General features: G+C 47.8%; 1 protein-coding gene across 1 annotated transcript in view; it reads left to right on the plus strand.

Annotated features, from left to right (window-relative positions):
- INTS4 (integrator complex subunit 4) overlaps positions 1–18,430 on the plus strand; it is a 50,014-nt gene extending 31,584 nt beyond the window's left edge. Inside the window, exons 18-23 of the mRNA XM_063127308.1 lie at positions 3,112–3,242; positions 4,926–4,985; positions 7,565–7,724; positions 10,397–10,540; positions 14,990–15,110; positions 17,755–18,430. Of these exons, the coding sequence (XP_062983378.1) occupies positions 3,112–3,242; positions 4,926–4,985; positions 7,565–7,724; positions 10,397–10,540; positions 14,990–15,110; positions 17,755–17,948 (810 nt within the window). The 3' untranslated portion in view covers positions 17,949–18,430. The remainder of the gene's footprint in view (positions 1–3,111; positions 3,243–4,925; positions 4,986–7,564; positions 7,725–10,396; positions 10,541–14,989; positions 15,111–17,754) is intronic.
- Positions 18,431–24,106: the final 5,676 nt, after the last annotated feature.

Consider the following 24,106-nt stretch of genomic DNA (forward strand, 5'->3'; position numbering starts at 1 on the left):
GCCGGTGACAGGAAAATGAATAGGCTTCCAAGCTTCAGAACCACGGAGCCCAAAGTTAACAAGGAGGGAAGAAACCATGACAGAGCCAGCCTGTAAACAAATCCCCAGCGAATTCGGAGATTGGCCCTGAAGCATTTGTCAGTGTCCGTCGGAGGCTGCTGGCTCACGGCCAGCCTGATGCTAGAGATGTGGGGGAAAGGCAGTTTCAGCTCTTGGATCTCAAACCTTAACTTGGGGGGCGGGGGGGGGGGCTTTCCTAGGAGCTCTGCTCCATGGTCCGAGGGCCATTTTGCAGGTTCTTTTTTGTAATCATAAAATCATAGAATAGCAGAGTTGGAAGGGGCCTACAAGGCCATCGAGTCCAACCCCCTGCTCAATGCAGGAATCCACCCTAAAGCATCCCTGACAGAGGGTTGTCCAGCTGCCTCTTGAATGCCTCTAGGGTGGGAGAGCCCACAACCTCCCTAGGTAACTGATTCCATTGTCGTACTGCTCTAACAGTCAGGAAGTTTTTCCTGATGTCCAGCTGGAATCTGGCTTCCTTTAACTTGAGCCCGTTATTCCGTGTCCTGCACTCTGGGAGGATCGAGAAGAGATCCTGGCCTTCCTCTGTGTGACAACCTTTTAAGTATTTGAAGAGTGCTCTCATGTCTCCCCTCAATCTTCTCTTCTCCAGGCTTCTCCATGCCCAGTTCTTTCAGTCTCTCTTCATAGGGCTTTGTTTCCAGACCCCTGATCATCCTGGTTGCCCTCCTCTGAACACGCTCCAGCTTGTCTGCGTCCTTCTTGAATTGTGGAGCCCAGAATTGGACGCAATACTCTAGATGAAGCCTAACCAGGGCCTAATTGGGGGGGACCAGTACCTTATGCGATTTGGAAGCTATACTTCTATTAATGCAGCCCAAAATAGCATTTGCTTTTCTTGCAGCCATATCGCACTGTTGGCTCATATTCAGCTTGTGATCTACAACAATTCCAAGATCCTTCTCGTTTGTAGTATTGCTGAGCCAAGTAATAAAGAGACCAGGGAAGGGAGAGGAGGGAGGTGGCCGGGGAGGGGTGGGTAGGCCTGTCAGGAGAGGCAGCCAAGAGCCCTGAGATCCCAGTGATGTAGGGTGGGGTACAAATGTTTATATCAATAAAGGAATTGGGCTCCATCAGGGAAAATTCTGCCTAGTGTTGGGAGGCGAACAGCAGGCCACTATCATTTGGATTTGCATACCCACTGTAGCATCATGTTCACCCAGCCCAGAGGTCAGGGTTGTGTAGATATTCTGCAAGAGCGTAGAAAACCCACAGAATGTTGAACCGGGCACAGAATCCATCTTTTTGATAGTTTGCGTTAAAAAGTGAAAAGACATTTTATTTTATTGATTGATTGCATTGTTATACTGCCCAATAGCCGAAGCTCTCTGGGCAGTTTTCAAAAATTAAAACCATAGAAACCATTCAAAATATGAAACAAACAGAGAGCTTCAGCCCTTGGGAGGTATAAAAAAATGTAATAAATAAATAAATAAATAAATAAATAAATAAAAATAAAAGCATAGTATAAAATACAATATAAGAACACAGCCAGGATAAAATCAAGCAGCAATGCAGAAATTAATATCGATTTAAAATACACATTTAAAACAGCAAAGTTAAAATTAATTTGCTAGACTGTTAAAATGCTGAGAAAATAAAAGCATCTTCACCTGGCGTCTAAAAGAGTATAGCGTAGGTGCCAGGCGAACCTCTTTAGGGAGCTCAGTCCACAGTCGGGGTGCCACAGCAGAGAAGGCCCTGCTCCTGGTAGCCACCTGCCGCAGTTTCTAGCCTGATGGTAGCACAGCTTGGAAAGGGTATGAAAGAAAGAAACGTCAGGACAGAAGTGTAGATGCGTAAAATTCCCAGGGATTGAGGATGTGGCTTTATGGGCCATCTTGCACTGACTAGTAAAACTAGGGTATATTAGGCACGGTGGGAGTTGGAGAAGGGAGACCAAGTTGCTTCTTTGCATCATGTATTGAGCTTCCCTTGGAGCACCAACGATATTCGTCCCACCCCTCATACTTGAACACTTCTTGTGCCTAATCTTCAAACTGGTTTTTAAGCCCAAGAGTGTTGTTAAAAAAAAATGGACAAGTTTCCCAAGTAAAAGTGGGGCCGGCCCTGCTGTTGGGCAGAGTGGGGTGGTTGCCTCAGGCGGCAGACGCTGGAAGGAGGCAGCAAGGCGTCGAAGGAGAATGCTGTTTGCCACACAGTCTACCCTGAGCCTGCCTAAATTAGCCTGCTGCCTTCAGGTGTGGCGGAGGATGCTGTCCTTTCACCACTGTCGGAAGAGCTTCGACTGCCAGCCCGGTCAGCTTTTGTACATGGAATGGGAGGGGGCGCCATCTTGTGCTTTGGCTCAGGCCTGTTGGGTTGGCCCTGAGTTGAAGATACACACATCCATCTGGATCTTGGCCAATGCACTTAAAACAAAGCCCTATGAAGAGAGACTGAAACAACTGGGCATGTTTAGCCTGGAGAAGAGAAGATTGAGGGGAGACATGAGAGCACTCGTCAAATACTTAAAAGGTTGTCACACAGAGGAGGGCCAGGATCTCTTCTCGATCCTCCCAGAGTGCAGGACACGGAATAACGGGCTCAAGTTACAGGAAGCCAGATTCCAGCTGGACATCAGGAAAAACTTCCTGACTGTTAGAGCAGTACGACCATGGAACCAGTTACCTAGGTTGTGGGCTCTCCCACACTAGAGGCCTTCAAGAAGTAGCTGGACAACCATCTGTCAGGGATGATTTAGGGTGGATTCCTGCACTGAGCAGGGGGTTGGACTCGATGGCCTTGTAGGCCTCTTCCAACTCTGCTATTCTATGATTCTATGATTACAGATTCCCAAAAGCAAGAATCGCTTTTAGAAGAATTGCTACTCTAAGTTTGCCCAAGTTCTCATTGTCAGGCTAGAGGGTGAGAACCATCTCAGAGCAGCATTATGATGGAGATATGGATTCCTTGAAGTGGCCATCTTATATCTGAGCGCTTGAACCAGCCACATAGATTTCTTTCCAGTGGAAGCCCAATGGGACATCTGCCAGCGTTGTGAACATGATGCTTTCTCTTGTCCAGATTATGGAAGAAACGTACAAGATGGAGTTCATGTACAGTGGTGTGGAGCATAGCCAGGTGGTCATCATTCACCACATGAGACTTCAGGCGAAAGCCTTGCAGCTGATAGTAACAGTGCGGACTACGAGAGGGTAAGGATTTTATGCAGGGTTTGGAACGGCTGGACATTGCTAGAGCATAAAGTGGCCAAAGGCAAATGGTGTTGCTGTCATGTTTAGCCTGGAGAAGAGAAGATTGTGGGGAGACATGATAGCACTCTTCAAATCCTTAAAAGGTTGTCACACAGAGGAGGGCCAGGATCTCTTCTCGATCCTCCCAGAGTGCAGGACACAGAATAATGGGCTCAAGTGACAGGAAGCCAGATTCCGGCTGGACATCAGGAAAAACTTCCTGACTGTTAGAGCAGTACGACAATGGAATCAGTTGTCTGGTGAGGTTGTGGCCTCTGCCACACTAGAGGCCTTCAAGAGGCAGCTGGACAACCACCTGTCAGGGATGCTTTAGGGTGGATCCCTGCATTGAGCAGGGGGTTGGACTTGATGGCCTTGTAGGCCCCTTCCAACTCTGCTATTCTATGATTCTATGTGGGGGGGTCCAGAAAGTGCTGGACACTTTGAGTAACTACTAGTGAACCACCCAGAAAGCTTCGGCTATTGGGCGGTATAAAAATGTAATAAATAAATAAATAATAAATGAATACTAGCAAGATGTGCCAGCAAAGCTGGGATTGGATCCTGGCCCATGCATGGCGGTTCCCCCACCCCCAATCCAGATTGGATGGCGAAGCTGGGAGATTATGGTTTGCTAAAGGCCTCCAAATGGGTTCATGGCTAAGGTAGGGTGGCCATATGGAAAGGGAGGACAGGACTCCTGTATCTTTAACAGTTTTATTGCAAAGGGAATTTCAGCAAGTGTCATTTGTATGCATGCAGCACCTGGTGAAATTCCCCTCTTCATCACAACAGTTAAAGCTGCAGTAGCCCTGCCTAGCATGACCAGATACAAAGAGGGCAGGGCTCCTGCAGCTTTAACTGTTGTGATGAAGAGGGGATTTCAGCAGATGCTGCATGCATACAAACGACACTTGCTGAAATTCCCTTTTTTATGCAACTGTTAAAGATACAGGAGCCCTGTCCTCCTTTTCATACGGTCATCCTAGCTGAGCTTATATTTAAACTGGGGGATTTATTATGCTTGCTAAGCTAACCAGCTTTATGCCTGAGTTCTGGTGTGAAATAATCAGCATTGCTGTCATGGAAATAAATTGCAACGTTAAATGACCAAAAACAACAACAACTTACATTGTTTTTAAAATTCTCCTAGACCTTTTAAATGGTTTTTTAACTGCTGCTTGCTTTATTTTTAACGATGCAAGGTTTATTTTTTGTATTAACACTTTTTATTCAGTTTTTTAACAGCTACTTGTAACAGTACTACAGCGCTACTTATTAATGCAAACTACGCACAATTTAAAACACAACAGTAATGACACAAAGGAAAACAAAACCATAAGACAATGCAAACAGTTCCCAGTACTCATATACTTCTAAATCCACGCTGCGTTTTAAAACCATCTTTCTCCATTTTTTAGCTGCTCACTTATTAATGTCTCTTAAATTATTTTCATTTGCTGCCGCTTTTAAAATAGTTTTTTTTTAATGTGGTTTATTGTTGGTTTTATTGCTTTTTTAAAATTATATTTGCTTTTATTATGTGTGTGATGCCGTGAGACCTTTGGCTATAGGGCGACTCATAAATCAAATAAATGAATTAATACATACATACATAAAATGGGCATTATATCTTCATTACAGAGTAGAGCCTTTCTTTGGAATGTGTGAGAAGTTTTTGCAAGAAGTGGACTCCTTTCAGAGGTATGTTTTCTTGCTTTGGGGTATGTGTACGCTTTCCTTGCCAAAGTGTCACAAAGAGTGGGTGAAATGGAGAGGCCTGTATTTATTTATTTATTACATTTATATCCCGCATTTTTTCCTCCAAGTAATCTGAGGCATAGTACATAATCCTCCTCTCTGTTTTATCCTCACAACAACAACCCTGTGAGGTAGGCTGGCCTGGAAGTCTGTGACTAGCCCAAAGTCACCCAGTGGGTTTCCATGGCCGAGTGAGGACTAGAACCCGGGTCTCCCGACTCCCAGTCCAACACTCTAGCCACTACACCACACTGGCTCTCCACCTGTATAGCTTAAATAGTAGTTCTTGTCATGTTCACACAAACATTTTAAGACCAACAACAATAGTCTTCCCATTCGTCTTTTTAAACGCTTCTCCTACCCAAGAGTCCTCCTCCTTTCTTACCTTGACAGCTATCCTCTGAATCTTTTCATTTTTCTGAAGCTACCTTTCATCTCTAGTGCTTAAAATTCAGCACACAGACCCAGCTCAATTTATTTATTTATTATTTAATGCATTTATATCCCACCTTTTTTCACATTAAGGAACCCAATATGGACAGGGAGACATTTTTCTCCCTCTCTCAAAATACTAGAACCCGGGGTCATCCTATGAAGCTGGTTGGTGGGAGATCCTGGACAAATAAAAGAAAGGACTTCTTCACACAGGGCATAGTTAAAGTATGGAACTCACTACCACAAGATGTGGTGATGGCCACCCATTTGGATGGCTTTGGATAAATTCCTGGAGGGGAAAGCCCTGATGTCTATGTGCTACCTCCAGTATCCGAGGCAGTAAGGCTATATACATGGGTTGCTGGGGAACATGGGTGGGAGGGTGCTGTTGCACCATGTCCTGCTTGTTCATCCCTGGCCGATGGCTGCTTGGCCACTGTGTGAACAGAGTGCTGGACTAGATGGACCCTCGGTCTGATCCACCAGGGCTCTTCTGATGTTCTCATGTGCATGGAAATGGGTCTTAATTACTTTGCATTACACCATCGAACAATATATTGTTGGTGGAAAAATTCATTTCCAGCCTCCACCGGCATCCAGGTACTGCGAGAACGGCAGCATCGCTCAGAGGGAATTCTGAGGGGTTTGGCGGAAGCGCAGCGCTGCGTCCACAAGATGTAGTCATGCGGCCACCAATCTGGATGGCTTCAAAAGGGGGATGGATAAATTCTTGGAAGCAAAGGCCATCCATGGTTTCTAGCCCTGATGGTTGTGTGCTACCTCCAATATCCGAGGCAGTAAACTTATGTGCACCAGTTGCTGGGGAACATGGGTGGGAGGGTGCTGTGTCACCATGTCCTGCTTGTTCATCCCTGGCGGATGGCTGGTTGGCCACTGTGCGAACAGAGTGCTGGACTAGATGGACCCTTGGTCTGATCCAGCATCAGGGCGCTTCCTATGCTCTTATGATATCTGGACAGGGATTGTGAGAACTCGGCCAGTTTGCTGCTTAAAATAGCAGGCTAAGGTGCCTGCTGCCGAGTAGATTTGTTTACAGGAAGGCACCCTAGATTGCCTCTGGAGACAGCTGTTTGGCCACTGTGTGAACAGAACGCTGAACTAGATGGACCATTGGTCTGATCCAGCAGGGCTCTTCTGGTGTTCTTATTTAGGTCTTCCCACATACCTAAAAGCAGAAGGCAGGGCAGACCATGTAGCACACCCCTCACCTCACCATCAGCGTATGCCGCCTGAAGCCGCTGTCTCAGTCTGTCTAATGATAGGGCCGGCTCTGCTATACTGGGACAGGGGAGGAGGTTGAGCTTGCAAAGTCATCCTTGGGATGAGACGCTGGGTGTTCTAAGCACGTCCCCTGTCTGCTCTGAGCATGCAAGGGTGAGGTGGTGGGACAGCATCCTCCGCTTGCCTTCGCCTTTCCCTCTGAGTGGCTGTGCGGATCAGGCCCGGCCAGGGGATAAGGCAAGCAAAGGGGCAGCAGTGAGAGTGGGGAAAAGGAGGAGGCCCATTTATGGATCCACTGGGAAAGCCAGATTCCAGCTGGACATCAGGAAAAACTTCCTGACTGTTAGAGCAGTGCGACAATGGAACCAGTTACCTACGGAGGTTGTGGGCTCTCCCACACTAGAGGCCTTCAAGAGGCAGCTGGACAACCACCTGTCAGGGATGCTTTAGGGTGGATTCCTGCATTGAGCAAGGGGTTGGACTCGATGGCCTTGGAGGCCCCTTCCAACTCTGCTATTCTATGATTCTTTGATTCATTTTTAAGCAAACCAGCCTGCTTTGTCCTTCTTCTGTGGACCTACACACAGATAGGAACAGAGGTCTCCTTCGAGCACCAGAGGCAGCATATACACCAGTTCCTAGGGAACATGGGTGGGAGGGTGATGTTGCACCGTGCCCTGCTTCGTGGGTCCCTGGCCAACAGCTGGTTGGCCACTGTGTGAACAGAGTGCTGCACTAGATGGACTCCCGGTCTGATCCAGCATGGCACTTCTGGTTCTTAGCAATGTATTGAGCCTCCCCTCCACTTGCAATCACACCTTGCGTGTTCTCTTCTTCCCTCACAGATGTTTCATTGCTGAGCTCCCTCACATGCAGGACAGTTTTGTGGACAAACTCCTCGACCTAATGCCCAGACTGGTCACCTCCAAGCCGTCGGAAGTAGTGAAGATCCTGCAGGCAACGTTGCGACAGAGTAGCTTCCTTCGCCTCCCTCTGCCAGAGAAGGTGGATATCTCCTGGGCGGGCAGCCTTCAAATCCGTCCTCGAAGGCATTCTCTCTGACTCTGGCCTGGTTTAGATGCCGCAGCTAAACTGTGGTTTGACCACCGGGACTGTGCCTTCGGCTCATGCGCTCTCCCGTTCTGATCCCCCGTTCACTTCTTTGTTCGTAACAGCTATAGTTTGCAGTTACATTCATATTAGTCCGTCTACTAATGGGACCCCGCAACAAAATGTTGCAGTATGAAGTGCACCTATTCAGCCTGCCAGCCAGCCAGCTATGCCTTCTTTCAAAATATTCCATTCCATTCTTCCTAACACACTCTGTGGCCACTGAGCATAGAATCATAGAATAGCAGAGTTGGAAGGGGCCTACAAGGCCATCAAGTCCAACCCCCTGCTCAATGCAGGAATCCACCCTAAAGCATCCCTGACAGATGGTTGTCCAGCTGCCTCTTGAAGGCCTCTCATGTGGGAAAGCCCACCACCTCCCTAGGTAACTGGTTCCATTGTTGTACTGCTCTAACAGTCAGGAAGTTTTTCCTGATGTCCAGCTGGAATCTGGCTTCCTTTAACTTGAGCCCGTTATTCCGTGTCCTGCACTCTGGGAGGATCGAGAAGATGCTCAATTCTAATTTTGTAAAGGGTGCTGTTATGGGTGTGTCTGTGTCTGTCCCCTTCTTTGCCTTTTTTTGCCTCCCTTAGAATTTTTCCCCATAAAGACTTCTGCAAACCTTGCGCTTCCCCAAGGCCTGATGTTCCCTTCCTCTTGTTTTGCCTCATTTCGGCAGCATAACCATCATAACTCGTCACTAGCACTCACTGTTAGTATATATGATAGTTACCTCAAACCTCAGTTTGCCTCTCATCCAGAATTGGAAACCCGGCTTTTGTGTTATTCCCGCAAGAGCTCTTGGCTGCGTTGCCCTTTTTAAGGACTATTTTAAAGTGGTTTTGTTGATGTTTGCATTACTTTTATGGGAATCATTATATCGGGCAAGGGTGGGCAATGTGGGGGCCACCAACTCCATGCGATCCACACTGCCAGGGCCGGTGCTACCATAGAGGCCACTCAGGCGGCCGCCTAGAGCCCAGCATTTGTGTAATTCTCACAAGCTAAGAGGGGCGCCAGGCGCAGCGCAGAACTCACGCGCGTTGGCTGTGAGCCGGCCCGGCCCGAGGATTCAGCTGGGCCTGGGTGGGCGAGATGGCGCCCCATGCCAGCCGAAGCAAAGCCAGGGACGCTAGGGTGGGGGTGGGGCAGCTCCACGTTCGGACTTCCAGAACGTGCCTGGAAGAGAGAGAGAGAATGTATGGGTGCATGGGGTCTTTAGGTGAATGCCTGTGTTCATGCGTGTGTTTGTTTGGTGTGAGTGATGTTGAGTGTGCGTGCGCACGCACGTGTGAGTTGGGGGGGTATGATTTGGAGGTGATATTCCTATTAAATAATGCATTTTAGACCCACTGACATTCCTTTCCAATTTGTTTGCTATAATTGGCACGACGTATTTCTTGCACTTTAAAATAAATTTAGCAGTTTCAAGTTTTGTGCTTCTTATTTTTTCCAGGAAACATATGTTCTTAAAAATCAAAGTTGGCATTTTTTGGGGGTGGGTGGGGTGAAAGTAGCTCACCTTGCCTAGGGCACAAAATAGTTTGGCACCGGCCCTGCACACTGCCTCCCCCTGTGGCCCTCAATACCCCCCAAATTGTAATATATATTTAAAACTAGCATCTGCAGTGACCATTTTGTAGCCATTTTGACCTCCGTAGCCGCTCCAGATGCCATTTGTTTGTGGGAGGGGGGGTGTCCAGGGGATGAAACGCACCCCAGAGCTACCGAAGTTGGCCACCCATGATGTAAGGGAAGTTTGTATAATAACGTGATTTTACTGAGAATCATGTTTAATAAACTGAGACACGAACAAGTATTTTGCCCGTCTGTGCTGCCTCTTTGGTCCTCCTTTCCTGGTGTAAGCCATGAAACCAAATAGTTTCCACTTAACCATAGTTCCCTGTTTCATCCAAACTGGCAAACCATGGTTAGTAGGATTGGAACAAGCCAAGATATTAAAAGAACTTCAGACCTTGGTAGAATTTCTTCACACGTGCTGCAGCTCCTCTGATGCAGCAGCAGCTGTCAACCGACAAAGGCCGAATATAACCAATATAACCCTTACCAACCTGCCCGGTCACTGAGGTCAACCGAGGGCCTGCTCCTGGTGGTTCCACATAGATCCATCCTCCGATTGGAGTCCACCAGGGGAAGAGCCTTCAGTGTGGTGGTCCCCCTCCTGTGGAACTCCCTGCCTCTGGAGGTCAGGCAGGCACCAACCTTGTACTCCTTTCGGCGCCTCCTGAAAACACCTTTATTCCAAGAAGCCTTTCTTTAACATGCAGCCTTTGATTACTGTTTTTGCTTCTTTTAAATTTTGTTTTAACTGTTTTATTCTGTTTTTATTTTCATTTTACCTTGTACACCGCTCCGAAATTTTTCAATGGGGAGTGGTATATAAATATTCTAAATAATAATAATAATAATAATAATAATAATAATAATAATAATAATAATAATATGATGTATTTTTAAATCCCCCAAAACTGGGCGGAAAGAGAAAGGCGTTGGAAATAACTGTTTTGCCACAAGGGTGTGTTAATTCTCCTCTTTCCTTTGCCAGATCCACAGAGCAACCGCCACCATCATTGAACCGGCAGGAGAATCGGATAACCCCCTGCGTTTCACTTCAGGATTAGTTGTTGCTTTGGACGTAGATGCAACTCTGGAACATGTCCAGGATCCACAGGGCACCGTTAAAGTTCAGGTAGTGGGAATAAGAATTTATTTATCTTCTTGACTACATTTCTATACCGCCCAACAGACCCGCCTCGCTGGGCGGTTCACAAAAATTAAAGCCGTAAAATGTTGTATTTATTTATTAAAACATTTGTATCCCACCCTATATCACGGGGATGTCAGGGCGGCGTACAGATAAAATCATACAAACAGTATAAAGCAATAGATATACGCAGCTAAAAACTAATTAAACCATTAATCAAGCCAAAATCAGTATAGAATTTAAAAGCAATAGACACAATTAAAACTATGAGCAACCTTGGTGAATTTAGCCATCAAAGGCTTTGTTAAAAAGCCGTGTTTTAACTTGGCGCTGAAATGAGGCTAGCACCGGCGCCAGTGGGGAGGGAATTCCACAGCCGGGGTGCTACCACAGAGAAGGCCCTCTCCTATGTCCTAATACAGCAGGATTAAACATAGTCCTTTAAAAGTTTAAAACTACAGCATAAAATGAGAGTGAAAGCCAGCAGCAGTGTAAAGAGTTCAAAACACGGTACATTTACAAACAGAATCACAACTGAAGGACTGGAAAGCCCGGGAGGATAAAAAGATCACAACGCTGACGCCAGGTGAGCCTCTCTGGGGAGCGCATTCCACAAACTGGGTGCCACCCCTGAGAAGACCCCTTCCTTAGTGGCCACCTACCTCTCTTCATTTGGAGGAGGACCTCTGAAGAGGAGAAGAACATAAAGATTATCGCATTGATGAATTCAAGGTTCCAGCCTTCTGACTCCATCGCTGGTTGGCCAGATGCTGTGGGCACTCAGAAGCAGTGCATGATGGGGGAGGTGGTCACATCCCTGTTTCTCCCCAGCGTTAAGCGCTGGAGATGTTTACTGCCTCTGAATGTGAAAGTTGCATTTTAGCTCCGATAACTGATAGCATTTGTCTAATGCCCTATTAAATTCCTTCTAATCTCCTGGCTTTCCCCACATCCTGGAGCACTGAATTCATACGGCAACTAAGCATTTGTACAAGGTCTGTGCTCCAGATAAAGCTCAGGTGTTTTTTATTTTGTTTTTAAGCTCTCGCCTTTCTCTTTGCTCCAATCTTCCAGAAACTTCAGCCAGGCCAAATTTAGTAAAGTTGCCAGGACCTGCATCCAAAAACTCCTTGTGTTTTTTTCCCCTTGCTTTCAAAGCTGAGATGCTTGGGAAGGCAAATTCTGTACTATTCTACAAAATAGAATACCCAAACCGCTGTGGGTATAGGCAAGAACATGTGGCAAGGGGGGTGAAGATGGCATGGTTCTACATCACATCGTGAGAGGCAGTGTGGTGCAGTGGTTAGAGTGTTGGACTGGGACTGGGGGAACCTGGGTTCTAGTCCCCACTTGGCCGTTGAAGTTCACTGGGTGAGTTTGGGACAGTCACAGACTCTCAGCCCAACCTACCTCACAGGGTTGTTGTGAGAATCAAATGGAGAGGGGGTGGATTATGTACACTGTCTTGGATTCCTTGGAGGAAAAGGCAGGATATAAATAAAATAAATAAATCTCCCGACTGCACCCTCTGCATTGGGTTTCTTCTTTTTTTTTCCTTTTCTTTTTTTGGAATATCATTTTTTCCATCAGGTACACCATTCATTTTAAAAAAGGGAGTTATTTATGCGTAGGTTTCAAGAAAAGCAGGCCGGATATCCACGTATTTATCCACGCACAAGTCGCGCCTATGTAACGGGTGTACAGATGTTGATAGCGTAGTTAAGTCCATTGCATTATGGGAGGGGAGCATTTGTCCTTCCAACGTGACAAGTCTTTTCACTGTCATAAGGGCTCTGAAAATCCATTTGCGCAGAGCAGGGCAGAGCAGAGCTAAAATCCAGATCAGGGATCTGGAAACAAAGCCCTACGAAGAGAGACTGAAAGAACTGGGCATGTTTAGCCTGGAGAAGAGAAGACTGAGGGGAGACATGAGAGCACTCTTCAAATCCTTAAAAGGTTGTCACACAGAGGAGGGCCAGGATCTCTTCTCGATCCTCCCAGAGTGCAGGACACGGAAGAACGGGCTCAAGTTAAAGGAAGCCAGATTCCGGCTGGACATCAGGAAAAAACTTCCTGACTGTTAGAGCAGTGCGACGGTGGAATCAGCTACCTAGGGAGGTTGTGGGCTCTCCCACACTAGAGGCCTTTAAGAGGCAGCTGGACAACCGTCCGTCAGGGATGCTTTAGGGTGGATTCCTGCATTGACTCGATGGACTCGATGGCCTTGTAGGCCCCTTCCAATTCTGCTATTCAATGATTCTATGTGTTAACTTCCAAGAAGCCGGCGGGTGGTTTGGGTTTCTTTGTTGCCTGCTTCACTACTATGAACACCTTTTAGTTTGTCAAATCAGCTTCTTTCTGAGGTGCTGCAAGGGATTCCTCTGCACTCGCTTTTGTTCGCAAGTGTTGCCTTTTGAAAAGGGTGGTGCTTCCTGTTCTTATTCAATCGGAATTTTATCCTTATTATTTTATACGACACAACCTGATCTTGCAGAACTAGAAAATCCCCCCTAATAATAATAATAATAATAATAATAATAATAATAATAATAATTTATTTATTTCTTACCCGCCTCTCCCTTTAGATCGAGGCGGGGAACAACATTAGAACATGAATCAACACATCTTAAAAATTCTTGATTTAACATTGATCTGGATAGGCCTGCCGGAAAAGGCTAGTCTTTAAAGCTGCCTTAAAATCACACAGAGAGTTAATTTTACGAATCTCCTCCGGCAGGCCATTCCACAATCTGGGAACGACAGAAGAAAAGGTCCCCTGGGAAACTGATGTCAGCCTAGTTTTAGCTGACTGAAGTAAGTTCACCCCAGAGGACCTGAGTGTGCGGGGCGGACTGTACGGGAGAAGGTGATCCCGCAGGTAACCTGGACCCAAACCATTTAGGGCTTTAAAGGTGATGACCAACACTTTGTACTTTGCCTGGAAACTAATTGGCAGCCAGTGGAGGGATTTTAATTTTGGGGTAATATGCTCACCCCTAGATGTACCGATGACCAACCTGGCTGCCATATTTTGAACTAGTTGAAGTTTCCGAACTAGGCACAAAGGTAGCCCTGTGTAGAGCACATTGCAGAAGTCAAGCCTTGAGGTTATCAGCGCGGGCCCTACTGTCTTTAGGTCTTCTGACTCTAAGAAGGGGCGCAGCTGGCATATCAGCCGAAGCTGATAGTAGGCACTCCTGGCCGTCGCATCCATCTGGGCTGTCATTTGGAGCGACGGATCCAGGAGCACCCCCAAACTGCGAACACAGTCTTTCAGGGGGAGTGTAGCCCCATCCAGAACTGGGATATAGAAATCTTGCGGGGGGGAGGGGAAAGTTGGGGGGAAGGAAGAACAACAAAATGAGTAACAAATAAGTTACGTTCTTATACAACAAAATGAGTGATGTTCTTATAACAGGAATCCGTTAATTAGGCCCGTTTCGTCTTATATGACTTCCTCAGACAAGCAAGCTTATTATCGCCACGTACTAGCACATGCCGTGTGGGTGTAGCTTCAATGTAGTGGGGTTCCATACTTGTTTCTAATTCATTTAAGCAAAACCCTCCCGGGGGAATGTTTTCTTATTCACCGGCTGGCAATCCGGGGGGAAGGAAGAACATATTCATACAAGGTTAAGCCAAACGAAATTGTATGGGGTTAAGAGGTGGGTTTTTTTTGTTCACGTGGCGAGTTGTATTTCATATTCTGGATAGCATAAAATACCACTAAGTATCTGGTGTAGAACCTGTTGGGAATGATGTGGACTAGAACCGGAATGTGGGGGCTCCTAATTTACGTTCTGCTGCCCCCTTGAGGCTGTGTAGAGAAAACGCTCAAGCAGGGGCACCGTTTTCCCAGGTTCCACTTCCGCTCCACCCACCTAGGCAGCTCATTGATTCCCCCTCGCTTGGCTGTAAATCAGATTCTTTGCTGTTAGATTTGAGACTTCACCTTGGTAATGGCCAGATCCTGGCCTTGTTTAGAAGGACTGTCCAAGCCCCCCTCTGCACTCCCAGCTCTATGGACTCTTCCCCAACTCCTCTGCTTAAGCGCCAGGCTAGACCTGTCTTTTCCCTCCCTTCTTGCTATGGTCCTATTCCGCTGGGACTTGTACTGCCACCAACCCAGTGTGGTGTAGCGGCTAAGGTGTTGGGCTGGGAGTTGGGCGATCCGGGTTCTAGTCCCCACTCGGCCATGGAAACTCACTGGGTGACTTTGGGCCAGTCACAGACTCTCAGCCCAACCTACCTCACGGGGTTGTTGTGAGGATAAAATAGAGGAGGAGGATGTATGCTGCCTTGGGTTCATTGGAGGAAAAAAGGTAGGATATAAATGCAATAAATAATAATAATAATAATAATAATAATAATAATAATAATAATAACCCTGCTTGCAGTCCGCTGCCGCTGACAAATCCCCCTCTTTTCTTCTAGGTACTATATCCTGATGGTCAGGCCCAGGTGATCCACCCTAAACCGGCAGACTTCAGAAATCCTGGGCCAGGAAGGCACCGGTTAATTACGCAGGTCTACCTCTCCCATACTGCCTGGACAGGTAAGGAAGACATTGGCTTCAGGGCGTCTTTTTTTGACACTGGAAAGTGTCCATAGTGTAGGTTTCACTTGAGAACTTCCCAGGGCCTTAGGGACTCCGTGGTTTCTTTCTGCAGCAGAAGAAACAAGAGGGCAGCACCAGGCACTGTAGCGAGTAGCCCAGGACGGTACAAATATATAGTTTATTGCACTGCTGACAGTGTGTTAGAAAATAACAGGCATTGAGTGCTGGAGAAATATTTCTGCCTTTTTTCAAGCTCTGTCAGCTCGCTCTCGCAGCAGCTCCACAATTGTTGAAGCGATATGCTTGCAAAAAACAACCACCCAACCAAACCAGAATTAAGATCATTTAAATGACTCAAAGGAAAGGTTTGTGGGTTGATGATCCATGCTGATCCTATTCCGTTAAAAGACTTGTGTGTAAGAGTAATGAATGCCCTTGTTGATCAGTCCTTGCTTTAAAGTGACAGATTCTGAAAGAGTCGCGAACACGAATGAAAGCTTATGCCTATATTTATTTATTTATTACATTTTTTTACCGCCCAATAGCCGAAGCTCTCTGGGCGGTTCACAAAACAGAAACCAACAGCAGCTGCTGCTCTTCTCCTTCTCCTTCTCCTCCTCCTCCTTCTTCTCCTCCTCCTCCTCCTCCTCCTCCTTCTTCTCCTTCTTCTCCTCCTCCTTCTTCTCCTCCTCCTCCTCCTCCTCCTCCTCCTCCTCCTCCTCCTCTCTTTTCTCTCTCATGGCAGTTTTTCTACATGGACATGATGAACTTTGCCAATTCATCCTCTCTTTTACTGATTTAGAAATTTCCTGACAATTGAGCATGTTTTAAGTATGACTGCTTTCTGGATGTTGGTGTGGATGTATTTTGGTAGGCCCAGTTTCTGAAGGGGGGTTGTATAGTTCTTTGATGTGATGCCAGTGACTGATGTGACTAGCAGAATAATTGTGATTTTTTCCCCTGTTGCCATAGTTCTTTAGCTTCCATAGCCAGTGGTGTCTATTTTTCTCCCTTTTCCTCTTCCTATTATTATTATTATCATCATCATCATTGTCATCATCATTATTATTATTATTAGCTCCATCACCATTAAAACATACATGGGCCAACCAGTTTTTCTAGGAGGGAAAGTCTGATTGTGCCAGTGAAAGGATCCATCTTTTCCCTGGTGCACACAACTAAGCTAAGTCCTAGCATTAAAAGCTGTTCCGGTATTGTACCACGCAAAAGCCCCAGTATTCTGCTTCCGGGCTCTCGTCAGCAGGCCCAGTTTGTAAGTTGCCAACGGCGACTAGAACATTTTGTACTCTTTTTAAATGCCACAATAAATGTTAAGGTCGTACAGGACACTGTTGGTTTCTGTTTTTAAAAGTGTTAAATATTAATTTACTTTAAGAAAACATATCCCACTTTTGTTTTTTTTAAATAGTCAGAACCCAAAATGGCGTACAGTAAAAATAATAGTAATCATAATAATATAATATTGCAGTGCTGAAATGGAAAGGCAGCCAAAATCTAATGCGACCTGTCCAGCAGCAAAACGACACACAGCACAATTGGCAAAGCCATCAACCTCTGCCCCAAAGCTTCCTGGAATAACCAAATTTTGATGAGGCATCTGCTAAAATGAAAACAAAGTGGAGGTCAGGCTGGCTGCCCTAAGAAGGGTGTTCTACAGTATTGATGCCACCACCGAGAAGGCCCTGTTCCTTCCGCCCACCTACCAAGCTTTTGATAGTGGAAGGGCTCCGAGCTGGACTTCAGCAGTTGACCAAAGGGTGTGGGGAAGAGTACGTGGAAGACGACAGTCCAAAACAAGCTAAAATAAAACGTCTTCCTGGCCTTTCCACCTTTCTGAACGCTAGCACTGTTCTTACAAACTGCACATGCAAATGAGCCAGAATAGGGAATAAAGAGGCTAGCATTTTCCAAATATGACCTGTATTGGCAGGGCAGCTGGTGGGATCCAAAGTCTGTTATATGTCTGTTCAGTGTCTTTTGAAACTTGTGCAAAGGCACCATCATGGTATGTTCTCTTATGCCAAATAGTGCCTATATCTTACTGGGCCAGGTTTAAGGTTCTAGTACTGGTGTACAAAGCCCTAAACAACTTGGGACCAGGATACCTGAGAGAGCGCCTTCTCCGCTATCAACCTGCCCGGTCACTGAGGGCATCTGAGGGCATGCTCCTGGTGGTCCCACATTGACCTGTGGTCCAATTGGAGTCCACCAGGAGAAGAGCCTTCAGGGTGGTGGCCCCCTTCCTATGGAATTCCCTGCCTTTGGAGGTCAGGCAGGCACCAACCTTGTATTCCTTCCGGCGCCTCCCAAAAACATTATTGTTCCAGGAAGCTTTCCCTCACTGACCAGCCACTGTTTTATTTGCACTTTGTTTCTTTTAAAAAATGCATTTTTATTCTGTTTTTATTCTTTTTGTTCACCGCTCTGAAATTCTTGAATGGGGAGTGGTATATCAATATTATAAACTAAATGAATGAATGAATGAATAAATGGTCAGTGTCCCCTGCCGGTTTGTCCCCCAATGTCTTTGTCTCCTGCCTCCGTGGGCTTTGGCGATCTGCTCAGTGGCGAAGGTGATAACTTTTGTTCCCTGTTTCTCTTTTCCCCGAAAACTCCCCAGAGCCTTGTCAAGTCGAAGTGCGGCTGTTATTGGCGTACAGTTCGGACAGGAACCGAGCGCCCACGAGGCTTTCGCGGCCCGCCTGGGGGGACAACACGGAGCTCGTCCCGCAGCCTGAGAATGGCACCGAAGGAACCCTCCCGTTCAGCAAACCCGTCAAAGTTTACATCATGCCCAAACCTGGCAGGCGGTGAAGCCGGTCACTGAACAGACTTTTAAAAAAATTTTTTGCCGTGAATGCTGCGAGAGAGTTGAGACGCTGCTGAATCTCGGACGGGACATGCGTCTAGGACCCGGCTTTCCCCAGCTCTGGTGGCTTCTGGAAATGCTGGCTGGGGATTCTGGGAGTTGTGATCCAACACGTCTGGAGCTTGGGGACATCTGATGTACGAGATGAAATTGGGCCTACGGTGCGACGAAAACGCTGCTCCCTCCTCTCTCAAACGTGAGCCGTTTTCTCTGAGAACATGGGAGGTGTGATGGACTTGTGGAAGTGGGAATAGCTTGGGGTGGTCAGAGCTGGTTTTGCCTGAAGGTTCCTCAGCTGCCCGAGCAGGACCAGGGGGCTCCCAGGAAGGCTCCTCACTCATACTATGGAAATTGCTCTCCTACTTCTTCCGTAACGGCGGCCTGCTGTTGGGAGAGGAAGCCCTAGCTCAGCCTTCCTCAACCTGGGGTGCTCCAGATGTGTTGGACTACAACTCCCAGAATGCCCCAGCCAGCTCTGCTGGCTGGGGCATTCTGGGAGGTGCAGTCCAACACATCTGGAGCGCCCCAGATCGAGGAAGGCTGCCCTAGCTGGTGAGAAGGTGTTGGCAGTCACTATGCCAGTGGTCCCCCATTTGCTGCCCTCCAGAAGCGTTGGACTACAACTCCCAGAATTCCCAGCCAGCATGGCCATTGGAATTCTGGGAGTTGTAGTTCATCTGGAGCACACCGTGTTGAAGAGAGTTTCGCTGTGCAATGGCCGAGCTGCCCTCCCAGTGCCGTCCGAATCCTCCACTGCCCACGTCCCTGAACAGCAGGGATTCCTCCAGGGGGCAGGGCTTGGAGGTCAAGCTCCGCCCCCTGGAGGACCTCCTGGAGGCTCCTTGGGCCGAATGAGCCCCGCAGGCCTGAGGTTGGGCACCCCTGATTTCAAGCAAGCTTTCCAAGCTGTGACTCAGAGAGCCAAATAGACTGCAAGCACCAGCCAGGTCACAGCACCTGGCCAGTGGAGCTGCGTTTTTAGCATGGTGGGTCGTAGACGATTTAGAGCTGTGGGGGAGGCGGACGCAGCAACTGCCATCGGACCACAGAACTGGAGGGCCACAACTTTCTCGTGCGCAGTCGTATCTGGACGCCCGTCAGCCTCCGAACCCGGAGGCTGACATGCATCCTATGCAGAGCGGGAGGAAGGCAGGAGCGATAGTTGCCACCGCGTTTCTCCTGTTTTGCGCTTTTGCTAGATGGGTGTTTTTGCCCATCTAGCTCGGACTCTGCGGAGTGGGAAGGAAGGAGGCTGGAGATAACTCCTTTCCCTGCTTCAGAACTGCTCCCTTTCAGTCCTCTTCGAGGCCGCTTTTGTGAGCATGGAGAGGCAGCTGGCACCATTCCCTGCGCCGGTGGAAAGGGGGCAAGGAGCTCGGGCTCCTGGGTCCAAGGTCAGAGCTATCCTATGCCCCCCCCCACGTGTGAGACGCTGTCTGAGAGCCGGCCGTAGGATTGCTCTCTTGAAATTCAAGGAGCTGGGAACGTGTTTCTTCCTCTTCTAGTCAGGGCTCCACATCCTCCTCTCTTCAACCGTTGCGCTTGAGGGTCTCCTCCACATTTCTTTGGCAGCGTCTGTAGGCTGCCCTCCGTGAGCCTCTTAGGTCTTGAGCAAAGGTACATCAAGATCCTCTCTCGGCAGCGTTGCAGATGGCAGCTCGATCCATCCGTAAACTGGCCCCCAAGATCTCTGGCTGCCCTAGCTGAAAAATTCCGATCGAGAAACAGCAGCCTTCCGCGTCCCCGGAGCAGTTCCTTGGCAGCCCACATCCTTGCGCTTCGGTGCTTCGTAGGAGTCCTCTTCAGCCCCAAAGCGTATTTTTTTATTAAGACGGGGGCCGTGCGGTGGTAGTGCTTTCCAGCTGTTTTCTATTCAACAGCAAACCAAGCACGCCGTCGGGGCAGTCTCGCGTTTTCATTTCTCAGACCGATTAAACTACTTTGCACATGAAAATAGACTTTGAACTGTACATTTTTCTTTACAATAAAATGGTGGAAGGAAAACACCCGCCCGTTTGTTGCCTAAAATTCATCTTGTTTTATGTGTGGAGGGTGGTGGTGGTGGGGGGGGGGCGGTGGGGGAGGGGCTTCTGGATTTGGGGTGCTAGAATGTTGGGGCATTTGGTCGATTACAGGGAGAACTGAAAATGCTCAAAAACCGGACGGACGGGGCTGTTGGACGGTCGAACCCGACCTAACCTGGACACGGAATAAGGGGCGGAAGTTACAGGAAGCCAGATTCCGGCTGGACAGCAGGAAAAATGTCCTGACTGTTAGAGCAGTATGACAATGGAACCAGTTACCTAGGGAGGTTGTGGGCTCTCCCGCACTAGAGGCAGCTGGACAACCATCTGTCAGGGATGCTTTAGGGTGGATTCCTGCATTGAGCAGGGGGTTGGACTTGATGGCCTTGTAGGCCCCTTCCAACTCTGCTATTCTATGATTCTGTGAATTCTTCTGTTGTTTTGCATGGAGGAGGGAGGCGTGGAGCAGATCCTGCCTCTGGGGGCGGGGACCCTCCCGTCTCTCTGCTTGTAGCACACGCTCCCTCCTACACACCCTGCCGCACAGAGATAAGCAGGCTCCACCAAGGGCGCGTGAGCTTGGCAGCGGCTGGGATGAACATCCTTGGCTCCGTGCCCAGAAAACAGCTCCGCGCTCTAACCGTCTGCCGAGGCGGCTCTGTGTTGTCTGATGCAGCGGTAGCCGCTCTTTCTTGTTGCCGGGTGCGATTGATAAAGGAACAGGAGGGGCGAGAGAGACTGTTTGGTCTGATCTTCCATCGGGTGTCTGCTTTGCAGTCTAAAAAAAGGCTCACGTGGGAGGTGGGGGGCAAAGTCTGTGTCAAGAGTGCAGACATTTCTTCCTTAAACCTGTCCCCTGATCCCATGTTCAGACCTTGGCATCTGTAAGAACTGGGTCACAAGCCTGGTTGGGAGAGCGGATGAAAAGCTGCCACACATCATAGAATCGTGGTATTAGAAGGGACCACAAAGATCATTTAGTCCAACCCTCTGCAGTGTGCAGGAAAACCAGTTAACCCATCCACGAGAGGAGGCTGTCCAGCCTCTTCTAATAAAACTCCAGAGATGGAGAACCCAGAACCTTCGTAGGTAGACTGTTCCACAGATTTTGCCGTTAGGAAGTTTTTCCTTGTATTTAACTGAAATCTAGGTAGCTGCAACTTACACCCCTTATTTTGGGCCCTAATTTCTGTGGCCATGGAAAATAGTCCTTGACCATCTTCCCTGTGGCACCCTTTTATGTACCTGAACACTGCTAACACGTCTCCCCTCGGTCTTCTTTTCATCATTTATTTATTTAAAACATTTATATCCTGCCCTGTATCATTATGATCTCAGAGCGGCGTACAGGTAAAAACATACAGTATAAAACAGTAAATATGCACAGTTAAAAACAAATTAAACCATGATCCAAGTTAAAACAATATATAATTTAAGGGTTATCAAGGGTTATCATTCCACCTGGGTGCCCCGGAGGGCGAGATGGGACAGTGATGGCCACTCCATCGGTTTGGCTGCGAGACCAGCTGCTGCTTGGCTCTTCCCATCCCTAATCTGTTGCCATTTAAATAAGAGGCCCTAACGAGTAAGTGGAAGAACAACCGGTGCCTCAGTTGGCTTGTTTTCCTCTTCCCTCCTCAACCCTTTTTCCTTGTGTGCTGTGTAGCTTGTGGCCGGGACTGCCTTGTTTTTAATTCGTGTAAAGCACTTCGTGAATTTTAGGTGCTTTATAAATGATGATGATGATGATGATGATGATGATGAATAGGCAGCCTTTTGATCCAAACAAGATACATCCTTGGATCATTGCCTGTGATGTGATCTTTTTGGTACTCTGTCTTGTGACTGTTTAAGTAAGGCACATTCATAGAGAGCCAGTATAATATAGCAGTGATTCCCAATCTGTGGAGCAGAGGGTTTGAGGAGGAAGAGAGGCTGGGAGATGGTCTTGAAAAATTGGCATCTCTCCATTCTATGCCCCTTGAAGTGTGTGTGTGTGTAAGGGGGGGGGGACTGATCCCACTGGTCTCTCTGCCAATGAGCAACAACTACAGCAAAGATTCTTGTGGCCCAAACATTCGTGGACTGAAGTCCATCAAAGCGAGAAAAGAAGGATGCACCCAGATTCCATGCTGCTGGGCAGGGATGAGGAAGATGTGGCCATCCAGAACTTGCTGGACTACAACTCCCATTATCTCACCATTGGCTATGTGGGCTAGGTCCACCGACACCCGGAGGGCCACACACTCGCCACCCCTGCGGTAGAGGAATCCCAGAAGCGTCATCGTTTCCCAGAAAGCACCGCTCCTTTCTTGCACCATGACAGCCTGGTCAATGGGAAAAAAGAACAGCGGGAGGCGATATTCATTGACCTTTAAAGCCCTAAACGGCTTGGGACCTCGGTACTTGAGGGAGCGCCTCTCCCGATATCTGCCTGCCCAAGATTTGAGATCTGTTGGAGGAGCCAACATATCCCCTGCGTCCAGCCAACACAAGACATACATTATATTAGGGCATGGGAGAGGGCCTTCTCTGTTGTGGCACCCCGCTTGTGGAATACCCTCCTCTTGGATGACCGACGGGTGCCGACACTGGCTTAGTTTTGGCACCAAGTTAAAGCATGGCTCTTTATCAAAGCCTTTGAGGGCCAAGTTCTCCATGGTCACACAAAGCCTTGCCCCAAAAGCGTTTCAACAGAAACGCTCAAAAAAAGTTGTAGTTACTGCCTCTTCCTCCCTGTTATACTAAAGAAACCTTAGAAAAGGAGGTGGCAGTGGCAATGGAGGCAGGTGCTCCCATAGACCAGGCAGGGCATCTTTTCCCAGGGGTAGGGGGACAGGACTATGATTACCGTATTTCTTCGATTGTAAGACGCACACTAATTTCAGTACCACCAACAGGAAAAAAAACACACCCTAAGACGCACCCGCGATTCTAAGACGCACCCCATTTTTAGAGATGTTTATATGGGGGGAAAAGTGCATCTTAGAATCGAAGAAATAGGGTACCATTCCCAGAATCCCACAGGAAACTACGGCTCAAATGGCAATTTTCACTAAGTCAAGCCCAGTGGGGAAAGATGCTCCCCTAGGTCTGTGGCAGCCTTCCTTAAACCAGTAGCTGCCAGAGGTATCTGAACTACAAGCCCCATCATACCCAGACAGCATGCCTCCTGGTGAGATGATGGGTGCTGTAGTCCAAGGCCTCTGGATGGGGAAAGATGGTTAATGGGAACACAGACCTTCTGTTTTTCCAAACTTAAGTTTTGGGGGCTTGGGGAAGGCAGAAGCCACAGTAGGCCTGTGCAAGCAGAATTGGGACTTGCACACTTCTGCTCACAAGAGTTGTGAGTAGGGATGCTTGAGTAGGCAAGCAGTCTTGTTGTGGTATCCCGGGTTGCGAAAATCTCACTGAAATTAAAAGGGTATTTTTGAGTATTCTTGAACATGCCGTGCATCTCTGACTTTCAGAGGAGGGCAACGAGGATGAACAGGGGTCTGGAAACAAAGCCCTATGAGGAGAGACTGAAAGAACTGGGCCTGTTTAGCCTGGAGAAGAGAAGATTGAGGGGAGACATGATAGCACTCTTCAAGTACTTGAAAGGTTATCACAAAGAGGAGGGCCAGGATCTCTTCTCAATCATCCCAGAGTGCAGGACACAGAATAATGGCCTCAAGTTACAGGAAGCCAGATTGCGACTGAACATCAGGAAAAACTTCCTAACTGTTAGAGTGGTATGACAATGGAACCCATGACTTTGGGAGTTCCTGGGCTCTCCCACACTAGAGGCCTTCAAGATGGAGCTGGACAGCCATCTGTCAGGGATGCTTTAAGGTGGATTCCTGCATTGAGCAGGGGGTTGGACTCGATGGCCTTGTAGGCCCCTTCCAACTCTACTATTCTATGATTCTATGACTTTCCACTTCTAGCTTAGAGATACCCAGTTTTCACAGGTGGTCAGTTTCCTTAGGATACTATGGGACTGAGTGTGTGTCTGAGTTTCAGCTCTGCAAGTTGTCCTATTTTCGTTTCGAAAGTTTTCAAGGCTTGACACAAACTGAGAAATGCAGACTGTACAC

This window comes from Elgaria multicarinata, chromosome 5, assembly GCF_023053635.1.
Source record: "Elgaria multicarinata webbii isolate HBS135686 ecotype San Diego chromosome 5, rElgMul1.1.pri, whole genome shotgun sequence".
Taxonomy (NCBI): domain Eukaryota; kingdom Metazoa; phylum Chordata; class Lepidosauria; order Squamata; family Anguidae; genus Elgaria; species Elgaria multicarinata.